Here is a 22778-nt window from a genome sequence, read left to right as displayed (position 1 = left end):
TGGTGTGTCTCGTGTCAAGTCACATGTAATAATTATAATAATAAATAATATACATATGTACCTTGTCGATAATGCAGTGTGTTATCCATTGAAAAATTTCACGATTGGCTATGTAGTACGGAGATGTATATACATTTTGCGTAGAGGGATCTCTCGTCTTTTGTTGTCCTTGCTAGAATTTTTGGACAACACGTACCTACGTATTTGAGGAATTTGTTCGATAAAGCAGATACATATTAGGGTGAGAATTTATATGTATGCATTAATTATACTAATTACAAATGACCTAAAATAATATTAGTAATTCTTCAAGTTAATTATTAATTGAGATATCCTCAATTTTTTCCATAGTGTCGCTGTGACAATGCTGTCGAGCAGAAGCACATTTGCATTTCAACAGCATCTGCGACGGAAGATTTTGACCGTCGATACATTTTACCTTACAGAATTACAGAAAAATTGTAGAAAAAATGTATATGAATACAAACAAACTCGCAATTTTAGAAATTTCGGCCATACTGGAAGAAAATTTCGCTTAAGCTACTTTATACCATTTATTATTTGTAGCGCTGGTATGCTTATAAACTGTTTTGATTGGCAACGGTAAGTAAATCATATTAATTATAATTAAATGATGCAAACATTAAATACCTATATCGTTCAGTATACCAATGTAATGCTCTATATTACAGTATGCTTAACTTAGTACCTAAAGTAGATGCTGCCAGTATCCTAGTAGAAGAGACTCAGAATAATGAAAGTATAGAAAGTATTGAACAAGATGTACAGAAGAAGAAGAAGAACAAAAAACAGAAGATTGGATTTCGCGATAGAAAGGTTTATTGAAGACCCGCTATCCATAGTAATATATTTATGCACGTTAAATTTCTTCAAGATTATCTCAAGAGTATCACATAGGATTGTTTACACAGTGAAATGAAGAGAATAAACACATGTAGACAATTATTTTCCCATATGTCATTAAAATAATAGTACAGATCTTATGATTTAACGCTTTGTTTGCACCAGCATGTATTTGTGCAGCAGAACGATGCAGGCTCAAGTGTTTTTGCAGATAATAGAGTACGAGAACAGGATTAGAGCATATTCGACGCCAGACAAAATCTTTCGTTACTTTGCAACTGTGAAAATAAGTAGTTTAGAAGGTATCGAAGTCTATATGACACCCGATGATTTTCTTCGAGCTATCACTCCAGATATGCAACAACCAAATGGTAGGGCTTAATTCCAAAATTTTTATTGCATTGGTTCCAAAATATAATCATGGTTTCTTATTGTTTATAATTATCTACAATAAATTCTATTAACAACTACTTACCTGCTTCGCTCTGCTAACTAAAATATTCACATATTAATTTCTTATCTAATACCAAGTAAAAACTGGTTTGTTGATTGTTTCAATTGTTCATAAATAATATTATACCGCACAAGTATTCAGCATTTTCTACAATTAAAAGTCTGCAATAATTTTTCACACTTTTAAAACTCCTGACTATCGATTAATTATGTATGTGCAGATAATAGAATATGAAAACCGTATAAGACATTATTCAACGCCAGATAAAGTGTTCCGTTACTTTGCAACTCTCCAAGTCACAAGCAACGATATACACGAAGTGTTTATGACGCCGGATGACTTTTTAAGATCGATGACTCCTGGCGTGAAACAGCCCGACGGTAATCCCAAATCCTACATCATCTCTGGGCGCATTTTCTTATTTTCCAATTAAACGTTGCTTGATAACAATATTTCGAAATATGAGGTGCTTGTTAATGCTTTGCAACAGCTTTTCTCAGCGTGTGCAAAACAGTTAACATTTTAAAGTTATAATTTTGTTTAAATCCGATTATCACACAAATTTATCATATAAAATATATAATATACCAAAAAAAAAAATGAGTATGCAATAAAACTTATATCTTACATTATTCATTTTCAGGTCTTGGATTAGATCAGTACAGGCGTTACGATCCAAAGGTATATTAATAAGATTTACTTAAAAAATACTTTAATCAAGGTACTTCTATAAAAATATTATCTTTCTTATTTAGAATATTCACACCAAGTTAGAATTAGAGTTGGACGAAGATAGTATCTTCTATAAACTAGGCAGTGCAGGTCTTATTACTTTCTCCGATTACATCTTTTTACTGACCGTATTGTCAAGTAAGCTGCTTACTGTTTCGTTAATTTTTAATTTAATTATATGGCAGGATAATATATTATATTAGTAACAAGAAATTCATTTAAAATTAGTTTAAAATACATTTATACATGCATATATATATATATATATATATATATATATATTAATCGATAAATCAACTGAGTCTCATAGTTTAGATATGATAGAACTTTAAAGTTTCAATGATCTAAATATATTTTACAGCTTCTAGACGTCATTTTGAAATTGCCTTTAGAATGTTTGATTTCAATGGAGATGGTGATGTTGATTCTGAAGAGTTTGGAAAAGTAGCTACATTGATACGGCAACAAACTAGTATAGGTACTCGACATCGCGATCATGCGACTACAGGAAACACATTTAAGGTTCTAATAACTTACTTATTAATATTTATCTTATAAACAATAAATATTAAATGCTTGTTAATTTGAATTATGTGTACGAACAATCAGATTTAATTAAATTAAATAAAAATCTCAATTTTTTATTGAAATTTTAGGGAGTAAATTCTGCGCTGACAACATATTTTTTTGGACCACAAATGAATCAAAAGCTAACAATCGAGAAATTCTTGGACTTCCAGCAGCAGCTACAACGAGAAATTCTAAGTCTTGAGGTATACTCACAACTTTATACTTGCCACAATTCCATATTATTCATATTTGCTTTGTCTACTTCTTCATAGTTTGAACGACGAAATCCGGATGAGCATGGCAATATCACCGAGGTAGACTTTACGGAATTATTGTTGGCTTATGCTGGATATCCTGCGAAAAAAAAAGCAAAAATGTTAAAGAGAGTAAAAAAGACGTGAGTGTGAAAATATTTAATTTTTATATTTGAAATTTAAGATTTCAGAGAAGAATTATTATACAATTAAACATCATAATTATTTATAGCTTCAAAGAAGATCCAAAAGGGATCAGCAAAGAAGAATATCTCAAGTTTTTCCACTTTTTGAATAACATTAATGACGTTGATACAGCTCTGACATTCTATCATATAGCCGGAGCGTCTATCGATCAAGGTAAGTATTATATATAAAAAATAATTGTTACTAATTTCAATATCGTAACTAAAACTTAAATAATAAAATAATTTAAAATAATTATAAGTGATTGTAAGAAACAGTCAATAATTTAAAATATTAAGCAAACGCGATGCTGCATCTTTATTGATATATTTATTATTTATTTATACGTAATTCTGTATTGCAGCGACATTAAAACATGTAGCAAAAACTGTAGCACATGTTGATCTAAGTGACCATATTATTCAAGTGGTATATACAATTTTCGACGAAAACAGTGAGTTAATTTTTATCAATAGTAATACTGTTTGTACATACATTAACAGATTGCCAAGAAAAGCCACTGTTTTTCTTATAAGTTATAGTAACATGATAGTACTTGTGTATCTTAAATGTGTACATAAAATTTATTTTAAATTATTCATCGCGGATCTTGTTTCATAGTGGATGGACAACTTAGCAATCGAGAGTTTGTCGCTGTCATGAAGAACCGTGTGTTGCGCGGTCTAGAGAAGCCAAAGGATACTGGATTTGTCAAATTAATTCAATCCATGATGAAGTGTGCAAAAAATAGCTATTTCCTGTCGTACGATAAATAATAAAATATTCAAATGTTACTTGATCAAATCTTCTTTCATTAATTATAAAGTGCTTTCTTTCATTCATTGTAATATATAGAGAGAAATAAAATATGCAAAATATAGAATTATAAATTTAAAATAGTTTTGCAATTGTATTTATTTTAGTATATTGTTTGTAAACTAAAAACGTAGACATTCGCGCTAAAATAAATTTTACAACAACAACGCATTACGTTAATACACTTTCACTGTTCTACTAAATAGAGCGTATCATCCGAAAAACATTCGCAAAGTATAGAGACTATAATTTCTCCTATTCAGTACGCGTTCAGTACTTTGGTATCATTCATTAACGAGACATCAACGGATCGGATTTATTCGTGTCGCAAATTATATTACTAAATACGTAACAATGCATATGAAATATAATTTTAATTTACTTTTGATACAAATGGCAATGATATTTATACTCATAAATTCTGTCACGGCCAATTTATTGGACAAACTCACAGAAATGACTTTAACAGGTAAATGTTGCGTTATAAGTGAAATGTGATTTGATTGTATGTCGTTTTATAATATTATATATATTAATTTATACTAATTATATTATAATTAAATCCACAAATAGTGAATAAAGAAGAGGCTTCAAAACAGGAAAAAGCAGATATTTTGTCAATGGGTCAATACTTTCAGTGAGTAAAGTCCTCTTTAAAAGATTTGTAATTAGCGTCAGGTTTCAGGATATAAGAATCCTATTTATAATTTTATATGGTATCTATTTTTGTGTGTATATTTTTAAATACATTTTATATAAGTACATATTCTTCAAATATTCTTGTTTTATATGGCACATAATAATTGAGTTGAGGAATCTAGAATTCTGACGCGAATTATAGATTGTTTAAAGTGAGTTTATATAATATAATAATTTGTGCAAAATTACAAAAAAAATTGTAAATTATACACTTCGATGACATTCATCCCATATAATAGAGATATATTTTCGGAACATTTGGCACCTCTAAAACTTGAATTTGGACACGTCTGTGAGAATCCTATCGAATGGGAACAAAGATTCGAACGAAAAGATTTTGATAACAATCGTTACAGCGGCAAGGTAATTATTTTATTTCGCGATATTATGAGCATAATTATTTATTTGTGTAAATCATACTTTATATTTCTTTATTTTATATACATCTTAAAAGATTCTTTCGTTAATTAGAGTAATACCTTAAATATTAATCAATTTATTAATATATCTGTTTGCAAGTAATTTATTTCTAATTGATTGCATTTTAGGTAAAATGGGGTAACAAAAATGGAGAATACGGTGAACAGTATTGGGACTTGAATCATTAATTTTAGCAGAGACTAATTATTCATAAACAAACATTGACAATAGAATTTATTTAATAAAAATTTCTTGTTTGAAATTGTTTTTTCTAATTTATTCTGATAAGATAATTGTTGTAAAATAAAAGATTTAAAACAATCATATAAATTACATACATACATAATTATAAACGGAATTTTATTTTCTAAATTTAAAAGATAATTTACTTTTAGGTATAAATGTGAAATTAGCAAAAGGAAACCACGTAAAGGAGCATCGGTGGTTCAGTGGTAGAATGCTCGCCTGCCGCGCGGGCGGCCCGGGTTCGATTCCCGGCCGATGCAACTCTGTTATTTTTGCCCATGCGTGATTCAAAATCTATTGAGAAAGAAAAATTTAATGTTGAGTTTTAAAAGTCTATTTGACTTATATAATTTTTAAGCAATAAGAATTAACAAAAAAATATTCTGCATCGGCCGGGAATCGAACCCGGGCCGCCCGCGTGGCAGGCGAGCATTCTACCACTGAACCACCGATGCTGTCTCGTGTCATTCACGAGGTATCATTAAAGAGTGATGGTCTTATGGGGTTCGCGTAATTCGAAAAATTCGACGAGAAGTAATTGAAGAACGTGACATTATTAACGCGATTTTGACTGTACCGAGAATAACAAATATCACTGTTTTATTATCGTCAATAAAAAGTTTATTATTTTTCAATTTATTTCGCAACGTTTGCTGTATGAATACACATATTTTTTAATTTCCACAACGTTTGGCGTTTGCTGTATGTACAAATTTTCGAGATTAATTACTGTGGGTCACCCGATCACCGACGATCTCAAATAACTACTATTACCATAGGAACGCTATTTACCATATGCAACTAATTCGAGAGTCGATAATATCGCGTTTTCGTTTCGCGATAGATCCGCTGCAATGTGGGTGGCGTGGGTGATACGATCGCGTGAAAGTACCTAATAAAACTGTCGTACAGCTGCCATACTGCATTGAACAGTACATTTAGCTAAGCGTCGCTATGATCGCGCGGATCGCACTTGACGAATCTGTCGCCTTATCTCTCAAAAAACTATATCCGACGTCAGATTTTCCATCGAATCAACGTCATAAGACCTGAAAATGTCAAAATTCGCCACCGAATCGCGAATTAACGGAACACAGTGTTCAACGTACGCGGTTCTTCCTCGCGTTGGAAACAGTGTTGAGGTATAGCTCGGCGAAATCGCAGATATTAATCCCTGATTATCGGTACATGCATGAACTACCTGGCGAGTGGCGATGATCCTTGCACACGTATCCTGACATTCCTGGCTGTATTTAGAACAAAATATCCAAAATATCCGGACTGGAACAGCGACTCCTTGCTCGACGTTCCACGCGGACGCACCACACAAAGTATTCGTGATTCATATGTATTCCATCACTGCATTCCGTCACTGCATTCCTTCACTGCATTCCGTCACTGCATTCCTTCACTGCATTCCGTCACTGTATTCCGTCACTGCATTCCGTCACTGCATTCCATCACTGTATTCCGTCACTGCATTCCGTCATTGTATTCCATCACTGCATTCCGTCACTGCATTCCGTCACTGTATTCCATCACTGCAGTATTTCCATCGCGTACACACTGTAGCGTCACACGCGAGATACTCTCTTAAACGATAACAATTAATAACAATAGCGAGAGATACAGAGATACACTTGGACGCGACCGCATCGTTCCGTGTCGTCCCGTCGTTTGTCTACTGTTTAGAAGTTTCTAGAACCAACGTTTTGGGCGCGCAAATCACGCAATTACGATCTTGGAGAAATTTCAAGTTGAAGGAACCAATCACGTCGCGACGATCGGGCGTTATCTCATCTGCACTTGCTGTACTTAATGGCGTATGTACACATACACTTACAATTAGTCTTTGGAGGAAAAAAGAGAAAACGAACGCGACGAATGCAATTAGATATTAATCAGAAAAATGCTACTTTAATAAACAAAATTCAAAAATGCTTCAATAAACATAAAAAATAGAAAAAATATATAAATATATAAATTGCAATAATTTGCCTAATACCATAAAATAATTGTTTTAGATATTATTGCAAATTATATTAAATAATTTATTAAAAAATAAAAATGTTTTTTAGGTTTTATACCTAGTATCAGTATATATAGGTGTAGGATTTCTAGGTATAATTATCTCTTTTACCGCATGGTAATAAACGCATATGTAAACTTTTTTCCTCTCGCTCATATTCGTTGAGTTCGGTGACAATAGAAATATACGCGAGAGTCCGTTCCAATCGAGATTATAATAATGTAACGATCAAGATCATGCGTTTGCACGGCGACTCGTCGCCTTGACTACCCTACTGTCGATAATAAAACAGTGATTTGATCACGTAAGACGATCATGTTTGTTATCCTCGGTACAGCCTAAACGGTTGGTAATATCATCGTTCTTCAATTACCCCTGGGGCCCGGGCCCACTTGGCAGTTACGAAAATTTATCCATGACCGACCGTCTTCAATTTCCGACACTTCGTCGGGATGCTTGTGTGAATATGTGTTTTTCTTCACTAATCCAAGTTGTAATACAATTAAAATTGAAAATCGTAATTTTTTTTCTCGATAAAATTGAACGTCATTCGATATCGCACAGTTATGGAGATCGTAGATAGGTTGGCAATTTTTCCGACATCCAGTTCGTATACGAGTGTAAAATGCCGTTTGATGTGTGCTCGCAGGGGTCGTGATTTGCTCGCGAAACGAGTCGACGGTCTCTTGATCCGATTTCGCGCGATTATGTCGCGGTTAGTTAAGAGGAAATCGCAGCTCGGCCAAGTTATGAGGGACGCGGCCTTCTCGTTGGTCGAAGTCAATTACGCGACAGGTGGATTAAATGAGCTAGTCCTGCAGGCGGTCGACAAGGCCAAAACCAAGATTCGATCCAGACAGGAGATGATCGGTGGGATTCGACTATGGATTTACGAGCCCTTTCGCAGCGGCGCCGATCCCTTCGAATTTGTCGGATTGGCCAGAGGCGGTCAACAAGTAATTATATATACCATACTCCATATAATATTCGCTAATCGCGCTATACGATTAGCTATACGATTAGCACGAACTTTAGTTTTAATTAGCATTCATGTAAACATTACTGCCGGTAATGGAATCAATAGGTTATTCGATACGCCAGGTTGCTAGATTGAAGATCAATTACGAGAAGGCGATCGATTTGTTGGTCGAATTGGCGTCGTTGCAGCGTAATTTCCTGATCCTCGACCGGGTAGTCAAGGCGACGAGTCGCCGTGTAAACGCTCTTCGCTACATTATTATACCTCGATTAGAACGGACTCTCGCGTATATCGTCACCGAACTCGACGAATATCAGCGAGAGGAATTCTATCGTCTTAAGAAGATACGAGAATGGAAAACGAAGCGACGTGACAGACGATCCTCTAACAATTTCACGCGGAGCGTCAACATCCTCGACGACACGGACGAGGATCTTCTCTTTTAACAATTATAACAGAATCGTAATTCGAGGGCCAGCGCAGATGCAATCTCAAGAGCGCGCTTTCAAATACAATAATACATGGCACAAATGTCCACGAGAATGCTATATATCTCTTATGTTATTGTTTGCACTATAAATTTTTCACTTTTCATTTATATATAATAATGGGCGATGCGAGGAGCGAGGAAGAAACAGGGAGAAGATCATGCTGCCAGAATAAATGTCGACCCTCCGTCGAACGAATGAGAAAGAAACGCAAGAAGCCAGGGAAGTGAGAGAACGCGATGGAAACGAGAATACAGAGGAAGGGGAACCCGAACCGTAGGTCCAATTATACCAAGAAAATACAGCCCGTAAAGCCAGTCTTAACTGCTGCCAAACATCGAGATATGATAATGAGAACGTAACTGCAGTTCTTCCCTCTCTCCTAATCCTATAGAGTTGACGGATGTAGATTCTAGGTGTAGCAACTGCTAAAATTGGAAGAACTTTCTCCTTTCGCGCGAAAATTTATTTCAATTTATATATATATAATTTATGAGAGAACATATTAAATTTCAACTATTGAACAAATGCACCTTGCAAAGAGCAAGAAAGCTCATTTTTATAAAGAAATTATAGTATTATATAGTTTGATGTAAATGTGTATATATAATATATATATATATATATATATACGCATACATAAAATATTACATGTAAAAATGATTCCACGCCGCATACCAAACGCGGAGTAATCAGAGTCGATCGAGTCGATTGGGCTCGATCGCCACATGGAGAAGACGCGTATGAATGCGTGTACGAGCACGACGGACGAACGGAAATCCCTGCCGCTGGAGGGAGAAAGGAATCAGAGGAGAACCAGAGCCAGAAGGCCCTGTAAAGAAGCGAACAAGCGTAGAAAGGAGGGGAGGAATAAACAGACGTCACGGCATGGCACGCTAGGGCGCGGATCAGTGGGCGAGCGTTTGGTTTAGTCGCACGGAAACCTTCGACGAGCAAGGATAGTGCGTTCAGGCCGGTCATTATTTCGCGATTAATTCGCGTTAAAATTCACGATGATCCGTCCAAAGGATCGTTGTAACGCGCGCTATCACCTTCCGTGATTGACCGATATATGACCGATTGTTACGTGAGAACACGACCGATTATGCGACCGCCTTTGTGATCGATTCTTTGCTACGTTCGCGTTCGAAATCGCGCTCCCGTGTCTGCTTAAACGCGCGCGCGTCGCGCGTCACACGCTGGATCGTAGTAGATCATTAATTGATCATTGTTGCGTGCGTGCGTGCGTGCATGCGTGCATGCATGCGTACGCATGTTCTCGCATAAATGGTTCGCAATCTCTGTTTCTTTTCTAAAAAGAAACAACATCCGCTTCACGTTATACACATGTATATGAAGCAAAGTTTATTATATTTTATTTGAATATATTTCTAAATTATTAAATTGAAAGTGTGTGAAATGTAAATTTCATCGAGTTTAATCTACGAAGGACAGGGTGACGTTAAGCGTTATCGCGTTGAGATCTCAATTGTTGAAACTTGATTAAATTAAAACCAAGATCCTGAATCTACACTGGAGAAAAACACCAGTTAAATTGATCTTATTTAACGCGCAAGCAAGTTAATTGAATTACTCGTTAAATTAAGATTGAATTTGACGGCTCTTTAAATAAAGCTGCGGCAGGACCGTAATCATGACAAGAAAGTGAGTCCAATTGAATAAACAGTAAAATTAAATCTTTATTAATCGAAAAGTCTTTCTTTTGTGAAATTTTATATTTTTAATCAACTCTTTTTAATATAATATTTTTTCTTTATTAATATTTCTGTATTAAATTGTCACGCTTTTACAAATGTTTTCTTGCCATGCAGATATTTCAATTAAGGCCAAGTTTATGAGAACCTAATAAAAATCTTGTTTATATATTGTGTATATATATATATAGCCGTTTATCTCTTTTCTATTTTCATGTTTTTTTTGTTTTACTTGTTTAGAATTCCTGATTGAAAATTCCGCATGATGAACGATCGACATCCCAGCACGCCGATCGATCGATGGCGAGTGATATATACGATAAAAAATTTCAAATAACATTACGATTTGGAAAACGTCTCTCGTGGAAAATGCGTTGGATTTTGTTACCATTGTTGACGTTGGTGCGTGCGATATGGTGCGCGCACGGCGCCTGCGAGCCGATCAGAATCGAGATGTGCCGTGGCCTTGGCTACAATGTCACTGTCATGCCGAATCTAGTAGGTCACGAGATCCAAGGCGATGCCGATTTTACTTTACAAACGTTCAGCCCGCTCATTTCATACGGATGCAGGTAAATGCCGAAGCAGCAAAACGTGCTTTCTTTGCATTATCGCAATAATATATTTGGAAGCGTTTCCTTTATTTTATAAAAATAAAATAAATTTAACAGAATGATTTTTTTTCACAAACTTTGTATACGGAACACACACTATCGGCCTTTCAGTCTTTATATCAGTTGTGATTTTATATTAGACGAGATACATTTTTAAATAATACATCTTTGAAACTTTGAATTGTTTAAAAAATTATAATTTTAAAAATAAGAACCATATATAATTTTTGCATTTGTGATTTGTTGTAGCGCGCAATTGCATCTGTTTCTGTGTTCGGTGTACGCCCCAATGTGTACCGAGAAGGTCCCTGCACCTATCGGTCCCTGCCGAGGTCTGTGCGAACAAGTGCGGGCTCGCTGTTTCCCGGTTCTTCAGGGATTCGGCTTTCCCTGGCCCTCCGCGTTAAATTGTTCCAAGTTCCCACCGGAAAACAATCACCAACACATGTGCATGGAGGGACCAGGCGAACCAGGACCGGCTAATCCAATCCAGGTATTTAACGATGGTTCAGCTGACGATTACGAGTTGTTATGCTGACTAAATATCGTCGCCTATCTAGGCGGTGAGCACCAGCAATGGACCTTGGGGCTGCTCCTGGTACGCCAAATCTGGATTGTACATTTTCCTGAATCGCTCTGGAAGATGCGCCGCCGCTTGCGATGCCGATATCCTTTGGTCCCAGAAGGACAAGAAGCTCGCGGAGGCTTGGATGGCCGTATTTGCGACCGTGTGCCTCGTCTCCGTCGCGATTGCTGTCCTGACACTTTTGAAACCGCGCAAACGGCCTATACTGACCACTTCCGCAGGTAAGAATCTTTCGCAAAGTGAAACCACATTTCCTTGTGAAATTGCGGGAGAGCCGCAATGTTCCGATATGTTCGAATTTCCGTCGTTAACTTTGAATTTCTCGAATTGAGTCTTGTAATCTCGACAACTTTAAATATTAAATATTATTCGTTTGATCGATTCTGCGATTGCCGAACACTTAAATTAAATTTAAATTCTCAAAGACATGAAGACATTAAATGACATTAAAGGTAATATTTGCTTACAGAGCGTGCTATAGTCTTCTTGACGATTTGTCATGCGGCAGTCGCAATTGGCTACGTGATTCGATTGGCTGCCGGCCGGCTAAACGTCGCTTGCACCCCCGCGATTCCGTTACATCCGCAGGACCAAGCTGTCTTGGTCCAACAACAGCAGCAACAGCAACAGCAGCAACAGTACCTAACGCAAGACGGCCTGGCTAATCCGTATTGCGCCGTCGTTTTTTTGCTACTCTATTATTTTGGAAACGCAGCGATTGTTTGGTGAGTTTGTGCATTTCTTTCGCATCATTTCAAGATGATTAATGATTGTAAACTACCGTCTAGGCTATACTTCCCTGAAATCTTTTAGTTTATCATGTATTTATTAACAACGCAGGATGAGATGGAGTATTTTAGCGTTGATCCAATTTCGTTTAGTGAAAAAAGAATTTCAACAAGTTTTGTTTATCGCTATTACTAAATTTTAATTACGCACAGGTGCGAGAACCAAATGATATTCGCGTAACATGTTTCAAAGTTGTCGGGTGTTGCAGAACGCCTTGTTGCACTCGTCTCGCTGCGGCGAGACTGCATCGTCCGAGGTAGGGATAACAATCTGGCAACAGTGTTGACTCCCCTCGTGCCGCTAACGAGCCTCTGACTCCCATCTCGTCCCATCCCATCTCATCCCGTTTATACTGAGAGGCTCATCTTAACGCGTCTAACGGGTGGCATAAGCAAAAAATTATCCGTTCCCCGTATTTGTTCTGATAATCCAATGTTACATCGTGTCGAATAAGAGTAAACTACACTTACCCTCGAAAGTTTCAATGCGTCTTATAGAAAATATATTTTTAACGCAATATAAACGTATTTTTAAATTAAAACTATAGAATTTTACGATGCGCAAAGAGATATTGCGATTTTTTTAAAAATATCAATACTCGTGTTAAGAAGGGAAAGCTTTGTAAATAATTATTCTTCTATTCTTGTTTTTATGAAATTTTTAGTAGTATCCGCATGTTCGATTTTACAGTCTTTAAATTTTTCAGTATCTAAATTAGAAATTATTGAGGTACATCTATAGCCTTGCAGATTTTCATTTCATATATTTTTCAAAATCTTAATTGCATTCATAAGTCTTTTAGTTGTTGGATAAACGAGGATCACCCGGTATATGAGGTGGGTCGGAGAGGAACCTTGTTGCCAGATATGCATGGAGTCAATGGCATTCCATCTTAGAGAAAGCAAGTTGCTTGAGAAGGAGAAAGAAAGTACGCGAAAAGCAGAACGAGAGAGAGAAAGAGAGACGGGAAGGTGGAAGATGGACGAAACGACGCTTCGGACAAAAACAAGATGATTCACATATTCACATATATGAATACCATTTGTGGTTGCAATCGTGCAAACGAGTTTGCAACAAAATCGATCGTCTTATCATGGATTTCAAACTTATTTAAATTTTATATTTTACTGTAAATTCAACTGTATAAATTTTGAAAATTCGTTTTACGTATTTCTTGATCTTTATTTCGATTTCAGATTTCACGTAGTTTATCAATTTTGAAATTCGTACATTTTCGGGCTCAAAGTTTTTCATGAAAAGCGTCAAGTTTTAAATAAAAAATCGGTTACCTATCGCGAAGATCCGACCCTGAGAACTCGGAGCCCGAATACTTTTGCGCGCCGTGGTGTAGCAAACTCTGTAGCGTATGGCCATAATTTACATCGAAAGAGCCGATAAACATCGCGCCCTACGGACACGAAACCACGAAGCCGCGCATGCACCCATAGGGTCCTAGTCATGCATTGTCCTGTTTCGCCTTCCACCGTCTCTCTTTTCACGTTAATCTCGCAGCGTGTGTCAAGTTTATGCAAAAAACGATGATTTCAGACTCTTGAAATTTCAAGGATAAAAGAGAAATTGTCAAATTCTCAAATTTGTAAGCTCTATCTTTATTAGAATTGCATCGAGAATTCATGCATTAGTGAAAAAAATTCTTAAATTCTTTTCTTTTTACTTATATATCTATACTCCCGACAGTTGCAAGAATCAATTGTTAATGAAATATTACACACACACAAATTTTTAGATTCTTAAATGCAAAAAGATTATCAAATTCAAGTGACTCTTATATATTGACTCACAATCAGTCTCTTGAAATCTTCCGTCCCCAAGAAATCAAATCGATAATCGGCAATGCTACGCCATTGACAGAGAGGATCGTACGGCCCCATGGTGGTAGGTAATCCGGCAGTTTCGTGTTTCCGTTTCTCTCTTTTCTCTCCCTTCTTCGTTCTTCTCCTCTGCCCTCTCTTACCCCCCGCCCTTTGCTCCAAGAGTTTGACGGCCGTCTCAAGAACGAGGGAAAAAGGACAAGTCGAAAGAAGAGCTCGAGGAAAGAGCTGATCCATCATCTCTCTCTCGGTGCCCAACCCGGGCCTTAAGCTTAAGGACCCGGATCCGAGAATTTCTCGATAATTTATCCAAGATAAGAGCTCCACCAACGACTATCCAGTGAGGGAACGCGGCGGGGCCATCGGGGCCCCGATAACAAGCCGCTAGCGTTATCTAGCGTATTCGTCCATTTCGAGGGAGACGAAATGATGCGACACACACCGCGTTTTTTTATAATATAAATACGACGATCTAAAGCATACTTTAGAGTAGACGATCTATAATTTGAATAAAAAATCGGAATAGGATTCCATTTATAACTTCACGTTTTTTAAATTTCATAATTTTTTTACTACACGACATATAAAATTAAGTAAAATTTTGTTACGAATTATACGATCGACTAAAGTTGCTTTAATACACAAAATTAGTCGCGAGAGCTTATACGCGTTTCGACAGACTGCAATTTTTTTCTCTTTGAGCGATATATGTATCTCGAAGAGCATGCGATTTATATTTGCGATTTACACGCGATTTAACTTATCTGTTATACGTTCGCGAGAAAATGTTTTGGCCGTTGTTTACTGTCATCGCAATAAGATGCAGAAATTTGTTGCAGTTATTCGAAAATACACGCAACTTGATCGAATCGATTTTGCAGCGGACGTAAATCACGTACTATAATACGTAAGCTGTTCCGATGAGCGATCGAGCGAACGTCCAACGACGTCAACTTTTCCAAATTCATCGCGAGAGAAGATCGAACAAGTCGGAGAGAATGAGAAGAAGACGAAGACGAAGCGGAGTAGGAACGGGAAGGAACGCGAGAGAGAAGCATCGTCGTGTATAGGGATCCCGCGGGGTATATAATCAGCGAGATGAGATGAGAGGGGCACTAGCTACCTCTTGTTTGTTTTGTTAGTTAGCGAGTCGTTAGGTAGTCTCTCCTCTCTGCCCTCTTCCCGCGTCGGAGTTCGAGTTGCACGGAAACTGCGAGTGGTCGACCACCCAGCCATGTAGCAGTCGTGGCAACGGTTACGAGAAAGAGAGAAGAATCTCGTGCCACGACTAATCTCGGTCTTATTACGCATACTTTGATGAGATCAAGCTCGCGTTATTTCTTATTAATTGTGCCTGCATCGCAATCGATGTCGCTAGGTCGGAGACGTTGCGCAAATTCGTTCTCTTTTCTTTTTTCTACTCTCTTTCTCTTCCTCTCCGCCCGCCCTCTCTACACTTTTTTTTTTTTTTTAGTAGGTGATTTTCGCCTCATTCGGTGTAGACCGTGATTCGCGAAGCGCGTGATCGCATCCCACAAAGGGTTAACGTCCCTTTAGATTTTTTCTTTCCCTTTCCCTTTTTATCAACGTTCCACGAGCGCAATCACGTCGTGTGCATCGCGTCACTCCATTCATCACCGCGCGACTGGAATTCGCGTCGGGCGAGTTTTTACTTTTCCACACGATAAATTCGGAAAGAAATTAGCGAATCTACCCAATCCCCTTAGCTCGGTCGCGCTAATCCAATCCCTCAATTTCAAACTCGGCTGCCTCACGACGAGTCCTTCGATGGAGATATCAAATTCAATTCTTTCTCGAAACCTTTTTCGCACTTCGTATCTTTCGTAAGAGAGCAATAATATCTGCAGGAGAACTGCATTATTTATAAAGATAGATTTATTAAAAAAGATGAATCGTTATTCTTTGTTACATTCTCCAACGTGTTACGGCAAAGGTGCGAAGACTATATACCTGTTGGTAGGATAGCTGTGGATCGTGTAGATGCGCGCCAAGAGACACGGCTACCGTTGTTCACTCGGTAAATACTAGCGGCGGCAAACACTCGAGGAGGGGTTGACTGTCTTACGAGATGAGACTTTCGGTAGCCGATGCTGATTACCTGCACGAGATTCAATATATTTTTAAAGAAAATTTATTCTTTAATAAATAGATACGAGATTTCTTTTTTATATTGTCGTTATTACTTCTCTCGATTAATTTTCTAACGTCGCGTCAATCGTTCGTTAATATCAAATTCTAGATACTGGCGCTAATCGTCGCTTATTTCAATTTCAGATGATTAGACGAGAGAGATATTACGTTTGCTAAACGGGAACTAAACGGGAATGATTTCGCGCGACGAGTGATTTCTCGGTGACGATGCGACGCCGACGCCGGCGCCGAATCCGTGCAAAGAATCGCTTCGAGAGCAACGAATCGAAATTGAGCGACTCGCTGAGAACCGTTTCGAAGCCTGGAACGAACAATGGTCCAGCGGTGCGTGCTGGTCTCGCGTGAGACAGAACGCGCGCCTTTCTTCGTCTCCTCGCACTTCTCGCAGCAGTGCTGCAGCATCGCCGTCGTGCACACGCACGTGCAACGTACAACTCAGCATCGCACCGCCTGTAATCCATTCTCCCTCCGGCAACCAGTTCGCCGAGAGAGCGAAGAGGTTGCGGTGAAAAGCCGACTAATTAATCACGCGAGTCTCTCTCTCTTCGACAAGATCGAAAAGCAGCGCGAACAGGTCAAACGAGGCGCAAACACTTACTTCGACCGCCTCGCGTCACTCCATCTCGCTCTCATGCTCGCCTTCTTCTACCTCTCTCGCCTAGCCGCCTTCTCGACTCCTCGACTCGGCTCCTTCTTCTTTTATTTATTCGAACTGCAAACTCGCAGGGCCGTACAATCGATTCGAAGAAGCTCCTGAAACGTGATTGAGAATTCCACGTTCGTCAACGAGCTTTACGACTCTAATTTGCATCCTGCGAAGAGATGCATCTTACGTTCTGTTCTGCATCCCCTCATTACAATTTTAAATTTTAATGTACTTTCGATATTTTAATTTTCAAAATTGTAAAATCTAATCTGACTGCCAATCGTGAGAGTAATCTACTGTATGAATATAAACGTGTAAAATCTCTTTATGCTATTCGATACGATTTGGACCGCAGGTGGGTCGTGATATGCGCGTGGTGGTGCATAATGGCCAGAAAATGGACGAGAACGGCTGGCAACTACAAGGAGGATAGTTTCGGACCACAACAGGGATGCTCAACCGTCGCCGCTGTCGCGGCCTGGGGCCTTCCTGCTGCACACACTATCGCCGTGCTAGTCACGAGGGATGTCGATGCCGACGAGTTGACCGGTAAGAAGGTTGTCCTGTTAGATTTAGTTACATACCCTCAAAGGAATTTTACGAAATCGTAAACTAGCGAGAAGCTTACATTTTCCTCGCGCTCTCTAATGTCTTCATTCGCGCACGTGGACGTTGACTTTCAAACTGACGGATCGTTGGATCTTTTGGCCTATGCAAGGCCAACGCGCGATATTAAAACTCGCGTTGGTCAGCCTCTAAGAAGAATGCCCGGAGCGGTTTTACGGCCACGCCTCGTTATACCGTTTGTTTTATGAGGTTGCGCCATTGGCGTAGTTGGATCCTCAAGATTCGCGATTCATTGTCCTTTTCTAGGTCTTCAATAATTGCTTTTTTTATCCCCATCTCTATGTCTATGTCTATCTTCATCTGCTCTTGCCACACTCCCTTCATCTTAATTCGAGTAGTGGCCAGTTGAGGCTATTTTATGCTAATACACGCATCGCTCTCTCGCGTTTATGTTCCCGATAAGTTATGCTCGAGAACGACCAGCCGAGATTAGCATCTTTGAATTAAACGACCGGTTCAGAGCGTAGCGACACAACCTTTGATTATTCGTATAATCATTATATTTACTCTCTTGAATGTGTAAATACGGATAATACAAATAAATACACCACAAATTTACCTTAATATTATTTTTAATTGCTCGAAATCATTTCACGCATTTACGATTACTGAAATTTCTCGCAGTTGTTTCGCACTCGATGTTTTAATTTTCTCTTGTTTCGTTCGTAGGCAATAGAGAAAAACATCAAATTACGGATACGTCGATCCAAATGATTCGTGGATAGTCGCGGAAGGAACGTCAGTGATGCGCTCCACGCATCGGACTTGTCGCATTCTTCCTCACGAGATTTGAAAATTTTCTCGGCACGTGAGAAGCAAGAAATTGAAATTCTTCACGCTCGCGTTTTCGTTACGCACGCATTATTTTGCAGAAATTTAAATTTACATTGCGAATTATTAAATACTTATATCGAAAAATGCGCTCGGAAAAAGTTATTCAGAGGTTTTTTAAACGATCAAACACCTTTACGGTGACAATAGCCAAAGATGAGCGATATCTACGAAAATCCGCGAGGCGCGCGACGCGAGAAAACATTTGTATCCGCGTACTCTCGTAATATGCAATCGGGTCAATTTGTATTATATTTCGAGAAGTTATAGAATTATCCGCGCGGACGCATAAAAAAACCAAACGCGGGTCTGGGTAATCGAATTCCTTTCTCCATCTCTCTTCTAGAGGGCAACATTCAATGCAAATATCTTCAAACTCGCCTAGCAACTTGTCACTGTCTATCGATAGGATAGAACCAAAACTACTTCGAACCTTTGCGTGCGCATAAGAAATTTTTATCCAGATTCCTTTTATACACTTCTTATTGCTAGTCTTGTACACAATCTTGTCTACTTGAGTAAAATTTAATTTTTAATTTTCCTAAAAACACAAATTTGATTATTGCTTGATTGCATTGTACAACAAATAACGGAACGTTCCACAATTACAATTTTTATTTAAAATTATCTATATTTCTTATCAGATCTCAAGCTGTGTGTGTGTGATATTCTTTTTGATTTCTTCCGTTTTGCGAGACTCCGTGTATATGTATACTCCGTAAACATTCTAGAAAATATTTCGCAGCAAAGTATTATAATTTTTTGTTGCAGCGAGTTGTTTCGTCGGCCAGCAAAACGCGCATTCCCTGCTCGTGTTAGTGCTGGCGCCGCAATTTATCTACCTATCGTTCGGCGCAACGTTCCTTTTAGTTGGTTTGGCGACGTTGATGTTACCGCGACGGCCAGCGGTGACACCGACGTCGACGTCGATGTCGGCGTCGTCGTCCTCGTCGACGGCGGCGGCGGCGGCGGCGGCGGCGGTTTTAACGGCGCTGACGGCGTCCCACGCGAATCCGTTGATGCGGCCGCAGCGTGAGATCCCCGGCAAATCGTCCCCAGCCGAGATTCACCGGCGGCAGAAGCAGCTGTTGACTCGCGTCGGCATATTCGGCTGCCTCTACGCCATCCTGATAATCTGCCTCACCAGCACAACTTTCTACGAATGGTGGGGAAGAGAGACGTGGCTTCGAGCACCGGAACCGTCAACGGTGCCGCGCGTACCCGCTCGACCTCTCTTGCAGTTTTTCGTCCTACGATTAGTGGTGACCCTTGGTGCCGGCGTTGTGGCCGCCGCGTGGATCTGGTGGCCGGAAGTTACGAGCGCGTGCCGTAAGCTGCCGCACTGCAAGCAACCACCGCATAAATGCCATCCGGTGCCCGTCGTGCACTGTTACAACCCTGGCACCGCCAGCAACCCCATACCTCATCAGATTCATCATCTCGCTCATCTGACGCCGCCGCAACATCCTCTGTTGCATCAGCACGCAACGTTAGCGAATTCGCAGATGCCACATAGGAACCATAAGAAGCATCGGAAACACCGGAAGCATTATCATTCCGGTAGCGAAACGCAAGTTTGAACGCGTCGCATAGCGTATATACGTATATACATATATATATATATATGTTACAGTTCGTTATTCGTTCGGAGTGCCTTATCTTAGTATCTTGGATATGACACTATGATAGGGCACTATGATATTTATAATCTCCGATTTTATATTTGACATCAGCTTAAGTCTAAGTTTAAATAGTCTTAAAATTCCATCCAACGCGATAACATCGTCATCTAGACATAATATTTGAAACGATCTTAAATGTAAGCTCGGACTGCGAATACTGCCCATAAAAAACGATACAATGTAATATCCTTAATTGTATATTTGCCTGCCAATTTTTCCCACGTATAATAATAACGTAAAATCATTCATTTTTTGATTAAGTTATTTAGCGTCTTAATGTCATCATTCATTCGTCATTTGACAATTATTAATTAACATACGTACGTGTCGCTTTTTCGTCCCATAGTTGTAATACAATACGTAAATTTCGTGGCATTTTTCAAGTTTGTAAATCGCGTGCCAAAGTCCCGTAGAACTTAATTTTAAAAGGATATAACATTGAATTTTTAATCGCGTCGCTAGACAAGTAAAATTAACGTCTTGCTTTCGTTCTTTTTAATTGATAGATTTATAGGAAGATGTTTATGTATTCCATTGTGTATCATATATCGTTGTCGTGATAACATACGGCAGCGTATGTCTTCTGTATACGCCATTGAATTTAACCCGCATGTCCAAATATTCGTGCAGGGGACGAGAGAACGATGAGTGCTAAATTTAAACCTTGAAGAATAAGCCGACGAGGGGAAGAATGTGCGTCCGTTTCGATCTCGGTTTAAACTCGTGCAACGCCATAATCGCGCGTAAATGCACATGTACTGATGTATGTACATAAATGATAAAATATGCAGCATATAATTATAGAACGATCGCACCTTGATTCTGTGATGTATAAATTTCTAGCGGTGCGATTTCTTATATGCAAGTATGCAACTTGAACCTTTATCAGAAAATAAATTTATATTAATTTGTAAGATATCGATTTTTCTTCATATATTTATTAAAACATCCTTTTTTTTATTCCTTTGTAAATGGATATATATAAATGAGTTTGGATTTTATAAAAAATATGAGAAATAAACATGCACACATATTTGCATGATTTAGTGTGGTACATATATACGTAAGAGATTATTTAAAATCATCATTAACACAATACATAATACAGATATATTATAAAGTACATATATATACTAGTTTCTATTAAAATAATTCACTGTACAACAGAATAACGACAGATTATTGTCTAGCCAATTATTTTAGGTTATGTTAAATGTTTGGTTATGTTACAAGAGGCTCTGCTGAGGTTCAGTAGTGAGTAGAGTGCAATGTGAGTAAAGTCAGGTAAGCAGAAGCTGAACCAGAGCTGGCAATTAAGAACAATAAGTGTGTATATTTATATTATGTATCAAAATGAATGTAAATCTATATTGAAAAATATGATGATATGAAGAAGATTATTGTATTTATTTTTACAGAGATAAAACAGATTTAATAAAAATTGAGGTTATGTAGATAGTCGTGAGACGAGGGATAAAACTACTTGAAAAATAACATCGAATATTATTAAAAAAAAAAAAGGAACAACTTGAACATCTTATATTGACAAAATTGATGAAAGAGACATGGATGCTAATTTTGACGAACTTTCGCACGACACAAACATAATTGCCAAACTGAAACAGTTCAGTGAAGCGGCCTTCAAAATCCAGGATATGGTGGAAGTGATTAGCGATCCTTCGTTATTCGATAAACTTTCCAATACAGATAAAATTAAATATAACTTGCTGCTATCTTACAGTCTTAATAGTTTGTTTTGGATGTACCTGAGAGCCGAAGGTATGCGAGGAGTGTAATTTTCAAGTTATCAGTTAGATATAGTTAATTTACATATGCATTGATTATTAAATTGTTATAAATTTTAGGGATCGATCCATCGAATCACCGAATCAGATTAGAAAACGAGAGATTGAAGAAGGCGATGGTACGAGCGAAACAAATCAATGATAAAAATACACTTATGCCACGCATCAACAAAGATGCTGCCAAGAGATTTATGAGGAACAGCTTGTGGGAATTGAACAAAAAAAAGCACAAGAGTATGAAGAAAGAAATTGACAAGTCTGAAGAATCGTCACCTACATAAATTCTATACTGTGCATTATATGTTAAAATAGGATAAAATCTAATCGTTCCCCACATGTACGCCTTTTCCATGTTTTTTACTTGAGTAATTCGAGATTTTATTTTCATTGATATTATGTAATTATTAAAGAGACAAGATTCAAGATTCTCATCTTTTCTACATTCGATTGGCTGTGTTTTTTATTGTAATCGCGTGATATTTTATTGCTTCATTTATGAGCTTGAGATAGTCTACGTCTACAGTGTCTACCAGACAACATGAACGTGTATTGGCGTGGAACAATTTTCTGTCATTTCATTTCATCATTCGTATCATGTGTATCGTATACATCGTAACTCAGATTACCCGCTCGCTGGTCGCGGGGTATCGGTTAGGTTCCAACCTTCATTGTGCGAGGCGCGCGGGTGCGAGCGACGCCGACGCGAGTGTCGCGACAGAGAGAAGCGTGAGAGCGGCCACGC

General features: G+C 38.2%; 5 protein-coding genes, 2 long non-coding RNA genes and 2 other non-coding genes across 17 annotated transcripts; 7 read left to right on the top strand and 2 right to left on the bottom strand.

Moving 5' to 3' along the window:
* The first annotated feature begins 141 nt into the window (after nucleotides 1-141).
* LOC105454087 (calcium uptake protein 1 homolog, mitochondrial-like) lies at nucleotides 142-3957 on the top strand. Of its 3 annotated transcripts, none has more exons than XM_011696440.1 (12): nucleotides 142-241; nucleotides 352-603; nucleotides 693-837; nucleotides 1539-1698; nucleotides 1962-1999; nucleotides 2074-2188; nucleotides 2412-2572; nucleotides 2707-2823; nucleotides 2893-3017; nucleotides 3107-3234; nucleotides 3425-3514; nucleotides 3682-3957. In XM_011696440.1, the coding sequence occupies exons 2-12, from the start codon at nucleotides 365-367 to the stop codon at nucleotides 3834-3836; spliced, it is 1473 nt and encodes a 490-aa protein (XP_011694742.1). In that variant the 5' UTR covers nucleotides 142-241; nucleotides 352-364; the 3' UTR covers nucleotides 3837-3957. The 3 variants fall into 3 exon arrangements, with proteins under 3 accessions (XP_011694742.1, XP_011694744.1, XP_011694743.1); XM_011696442.1 differs by lacking the exon at nucleotides 1539-1698 and adding an exon at nucleotides 1076-1235; XM_011696441.1 differs by having other exon boundaries at nucleotides 146-255.
* A 164-nt stretch (nucleotides 3958-4121) lies between these two features.
* LOC105454085 lies at nucleotides 4122-5257 on the top strand. Of its 2 annotated transcripts, XM_011696439.1 has the most exons (4): nucleotides 4122-4345; nucleotides 4450-4513; nucleotides 4815-4938; nucleotides 5124-5257. In XM_011696439.1, exons 1-4 carry the CDS (start codon nucleotides 4231-4233, stop codon nucleotides 5181-5183), a joined length of 363 nt encoding a protein of 120 aa, XP_011694741.1. In that variant the 5' UTR covers nucleotides 4122-4230; the 3' UTR covers nucleotides 5184-5257. The 2 variants fall into 2 exon arrangements, with proteins under 2 accessions (XP_011694741.1, XP_011694740.1); XM_011696438.1 differs by lacking the exon at nucleotides 5124-5257 and having other exon boundaries at nucleotides 4815-5108.
* A 173-nt stretch (nucleotides 5258-5430) lies between these two features.
* On the top strand, nucleotides 5431-5501 carry Trnag-gcc. Its single transcript has one exon. It is a non-coding gene; the product is annotated as a tRNA-Gly (tRNA).
* Nucleotides 5502-5625: 124 nt separating this feature from the next.
* Nucleotides 5626-5696, bottom strand: Trnag-gcc. The gene has a single exon. It is a non-coding gene; the product is annotated as a tRNA-Gly (tRNA).
* Nucleotides 5697-7643: 1947 nt separating this feature from the next.
* LOC105454081 (V-type proton ATPase subunit D-like) lies at nucleotides 7644-9248 on the top strand. The gene is made up of 3 exons (XM_011696430.1): nucleotides 7644-7853; nucleotides 7920-8226; nucleotides 8372-9248. The coding sequence occupies exons 1-3, from the start codon at nucleotides 7837-7839 to the stop codon at nucleotides 8693-8695; spliced, it is 648 nt and encodes a 215-aa protein (XP_011694732.1). The 5' UTR covers nucleotides 7644-7836; the 3' UTR covers nucleotides 8696-9248.
* An 842-nt stretch (nucleotides 9249-10090) lies between these two features.
* On the top strand, nucleotides 10091-21784 carry LOC105454084 (frizzled-4). Of its 6 annotated transcripts, none has more exons than XM_011696436.1 (9): nucleotides 10091-10402; nucleotides 10693-11024; nucleotides 11316-11559; nucleotides 11627-11873; nucleotides 12122-12377; nucleotides 17447-17640; nucleotides 19321-21096; nucleotides 21465-21557; nucleotides 21650-21784. In XM_011696436.1, exons 2-7 carry the CDS (start codon nucleotides 10753-10755, stop codon nucleotides 20127-20129), a joined length of 2022 nt encoding a protein of 673 aa, XP_011694738.1. In that variant the 5' UTR covers nucleotides 10091-10402; nucleotides 10693-10752; the 3' UTR covers nucleotides 20130-21096; nucleotides 21465-21557; nucleotides 21650-21784. The 6 variants fall into 6 exon arrangements, with proteins under 6 accessions (XP_011694738.1, XP_011694737.1, XP_011694736.1 ...); XM_011696435.1 differs by having other exon boundaries at nucleotides 21435-21557; XM_011696434.1 differs by having other exon boundaries at nucleotides 19321-21141; nucleotides 21435-21557.
* Nucleotides 14248-14813, top strand: LOC105454082. The gene is made up of 2 exons (XR_974949.1): nucleotides 14248-14337; nucleotides 14437-14813. It is a non-coding gene; the product is annotated as an uncharacterized LOC105454082 (long non-coding RNA).
* On the bottom strand, nucleotides 16152-17310 carry LOC105454083. The gene is made up of 2 exons (XR_974950.1): nucleotides 17044-17310; nucleotides 16152-16392 (listed from the first exon to the last, which is right to left on the bottom strand). It is a non-coding gene; the product is annotated as an uncharacterized LOC105454083 (long non-coding RNA).
* A 12-nt stretch (nucleotides 21785-21796) lies between the features above and the next one.
* Nucleotides 21797-22317, top strand: LOC105454175 (nuclear nucleic acid-binding protein C1D). Its single transcript, XM_011696605.1, has 2 exons — nucleotides 21797-22010; nucleotides 22097-22317. Exons 1-2 carry the CDS (start codon nucleotides 21797-21799, stop codon nucleotides 22315-22317), a joined length of 435 nt encoding a protein of 144 aa, XP_011694907.1.
* The last annotated feature ends 461 nt before the right edge of the window (nucleotides 22318-22778 follow it).

The sequence above is a fragment of the Wasmannia auropunctata genome, unplaced genomic scaffold (genome assembly GCF_000956235.1).
Source record: "Wasmannia auropunctata unplaced genomic scaffold, wasmannia.A_1.0 LD335988.1, whole genome shotgun sequence".
Classification (NCBI taxonomy): domain Eukaryota; kingdom Metazoa; phylum Arthropoda; class Insecta; order Hymenoptera; family Formicidae; genus Wasmannia; species Wasmannia auropunctata.
Note: the sequence above shows the minus strand (reverse complement) of the source record. Positions and strands in the feature narration are given on the sequence as shown.

Excerpts from the sequence above, each read along its gene's own strand:
- LOC105454084 (XM_011696436.1), top strand. The coding sequence starts at position 10,753 with ATGGCGAGTGATATATACGATAAAAAATTTCAAATAACATTACGATTT. Across the intron at positions 12,378-17,446 it reads GGAAACGCAGCGATTGTTTG|GTGGGTCGTGATATGCGCGT; the intron begins GTGAGTTTGTGC and ends TTTGGACCGCAG. Across the intron at positions 17,641-19,320 it reads CGATGCCGACGAGTTGACCG|CGAGTTGTTTCGTCGGCCAG; the intron begins GTAAGAAGGTTG and ends TTTTTGTTGCAG.
- LOC105454085 (XM_011696438.1), top strand. The coding sequence starts at position 4,231 with ATGCATATGAAATATAATTTTAATTTACTTTTGATACAAATGGCAATG. Across the intron at positions 4,346-4,449 it reads CACAGAAATGACTTTAACAG|TGAATAAAGAAGAGGCTTCA; the intron begins GTAAATGTTGCG and ends ATCCACAAATAG. Across the intron at positions 4,514-4,814 it reads TCAATGGGTCAATACTTTCA|AGATATATTTTCGGAACATT; the intron begins GTGAGTAAAGTC and ends CCCATATAATAG.
- LOC105454175 (XM_011696605.1), top strand. The coding sequence starts at position 21,797 with ATGGATGCTAATTTTGACGAACTTTCGCACGACACAAACATAATTGCC. Across the intron at positions 22,011-22,096 it reads GATGTACCTGAGAGCCGAAG|GGATCGATCCATCGAATCAC; the intron begins GTATGCGAGGAG and ends TATAAATTTTAG.
- LOC105454087 (XM_011696440.1), top strand. The coding sequence starts at position 365 with ATGCTGTCGAGCAGAAGCACATTTGCATTTCAACAGCATCTGCGACGG. Across the intron at positions 838-1,538 it reads TTGGATTTCGCGATAGAAAG|ATAATAGAATATGAAAACCG; the intron begins GTTTATTGAAGA and ends ATGTATGTGCAG. Across the intron at positions 2,573-2,706 it reads CTACAGGAAACACATTTAAG|GGAGTAAATTCTGCGCTGAC; the intron begins GTTCTAATAACT and ends TTGAAATTTTAG.
- LOC105454081 (XM_011696430.1), top strand. Across the intron at positions 8,227-8,371 it reads TGGCCAGAGGCGGTCAACAA|GTTGCTAGATTGAAGATCAA; the intron begins GTAATTATATAT and ends TCGATACGCCAG.